General features: G+C 36.4%; 1 protein-coding gene across 1 annotated transcript; it reads left to right on the top strand.

Annotated features, from left to right (window-relative positions):
• Positions 1–234: 234 nt before the first annotated feature.
• On the top strand, positions 235–1787 carry LOC132063378 (probable aspartic proteinase GIP2). Its single transcript, XM_059455891.1, has one exon. It carries the CDS (start codon positions 280–282, stop codon positions 1597–1599), a length of 1320 nt encoding a protein of 439 aa, XP_059311874.1. The 5' UTR covers positions 235–279; the 3' UTR covers positions 1600–1787.
• Positions 1788–1994: the final 207 nt, after the last annotated feature.

The raw sequence follows: 1994 nt of genomic DNA, 5'->3' as shown, positions 1-1994 counted from the left end.
AATTTATGTCAAATTTAACAATCTTTTTTGGGACGGAGGGAGTATATTATTAGATGACAAATCAAGTCAAGTCAAAGAAACAAAGTCAAAAATCAAAGCCTATACGATTCTGGATTTTGTTGAGCTGGCAAATAACACTCATTTTCATAGCTGCTCCAAGTTTGCACGTAATCAATGTCATCATCACCATTTCTTATCCTTCACAACTATATTAACTTCAGTTTTTCTCTCTATTTTGACACCATCATATCACACATCAAATATTTTTCTATAGTAACCATGGCTTCTTCATCTTCATGTTTACATGCCATTCTCTTGTGCTCTCTTCTTTTTATTACTTCAACCATAGCCCAAAACCAAACTTCTTTCCGTCCCAAAGGCCTAATTCTCCCCGTCACAAAAGATGCTTCGACTCTCCAATACCTTACACAAATTAACCAAAGAACACCTCTTGTTCCTGTAAGTCTAACTCTTGATCTTGGTGGCCAATTTTTGTGGGTTGATTGTGACCAAGGTTACGTCTCCTCCTCGTATAAACCAGCCAGGTGTCGCTCCGCCCAGTGCTCACTGGCTGAAGCTTCCAGTTGTGGAGAATGTTTTTCTCCACCTAGACCTGGTTGCAATAATAACACGTGTGGTCTATTTCCTGATAACACAGTTACTAGAACCGCTACTAGTGGGGAGTTAGCTTCTGATATTGTATCAGTACAATCTTCTAATGGAAAAAATCCTGGCAGGAATGTAAGCGATAAAGATTTTCTCTTTGTTTGTGGCGCTACATTTCTTTTGCAAGGTCTTGCTAGTGGTGTAAAGGGGATGGCTGGTCTTGGAAGAACAAGAATATCTCTTCCTTCTCAATTCTCAGCTGAATTTAGCTTCCCTAGAAAATTTGCTGTTTGTTTGAGCTCTTCAACCAATTCTAAGGGTGTTGTTCTTTTTGGAGATGGTCCTTATTTTTTCCTTCCTAATAGGGAATTCTCAAACAATGATTTTCAATACACTCCACTTTTCATCAATCCAGTTAGCACAGCCTCAGCTTTTTCGTCAGGACAACCATCTTCTGAATACTTCATTGGAGTAAAATCTATTAAGATTAACCAAAAGGTTGTCCCAATAAACACAACTTTGTTGTCAATTGACAATCAAGGTGTTGGTGGAACTAAAATTAGCACAGTGAATCCTTACACAGTCTTGGAGACTTCAATATACAATGCTGTTATAAATTTCTTTGTCAAGGAACTTGCTAATGTCACAAGGGTTTTACCCGTGGCACCATTCGGGGCTTGTTTTGACTCAAGAAACATTTCGAGTACAAGAGTTGGACCAGGTGTGCCATCCATTGATCTTGTTTTGCAAAATGAGAATGTTTTTTGGAGGATTTTTGGAGCAAACTCAATGGTACAAGTTAGTGAAAATGTTTTGTGTCTTGGGTTTGTGGATGGTGGTGTTAATGCAAGAACTTCTATTGTGATTGGAGGACACACAATTGAAAACAATCTTTTGCAGTTTGATATTGCAAGATCAAGATTGGGATTCACATCTTCAATCCTTTTCCGACAAACTACATGTGCCAATTTTAACTTCACTTCAATTGCTTAGGTTGTGTGGACCAAAGTTGTTTAATTATATTGAATTTTAATAATGTTTGAATTTTAATAATGTTCAAAGTTTGCCGTTTGAACACTTTGTAATGATTGGACCTCTATATGAATAAGATTTCTTGTAATTTGTGCGTTGAAAACTTTGTTAAATTTGGTGTGGATAATGCATTTATATACATTTCTCAAGACCCTTTTGCCTTTTCCCCAAAATTTAGATTAGCCCTGAGACTTTTATTTTTTCCTTTTAATTGGATATAGTCATTTTATTCGTCAACCAGGCTTTTTGTCTTTATAATTATTATGGTTTAAATATCTCGATTAGTTAGCATATTTCGTAGTCATAACACCTCATGATCTCACATTTAATGGGTGATGTAGATTGAACAATTCGGT

The sequence above is a fragment of the Lycium ferocissimum genome, chromosome 7 (genome assembly GCF_029784015.1).
Source record: "Lycium ferocissimum isolate CSIRO_LF1 chromosome 7, AGI_CSIRO_Lferr_CH_V1, whole genome shotgun sequence".
NCBI classification, from domain to species: Eukaryota; Viridiplantae; Streptophyta; class Magnoliopsida; order Solanales; family Solanaceae; genus Lycium; species Lycium ferocissimum.
The sequence above is the reverse complement of the archived record's forward strand: the minus strand, read 5'-3'. Positions and strand labels throughout refer to the sequence as shown.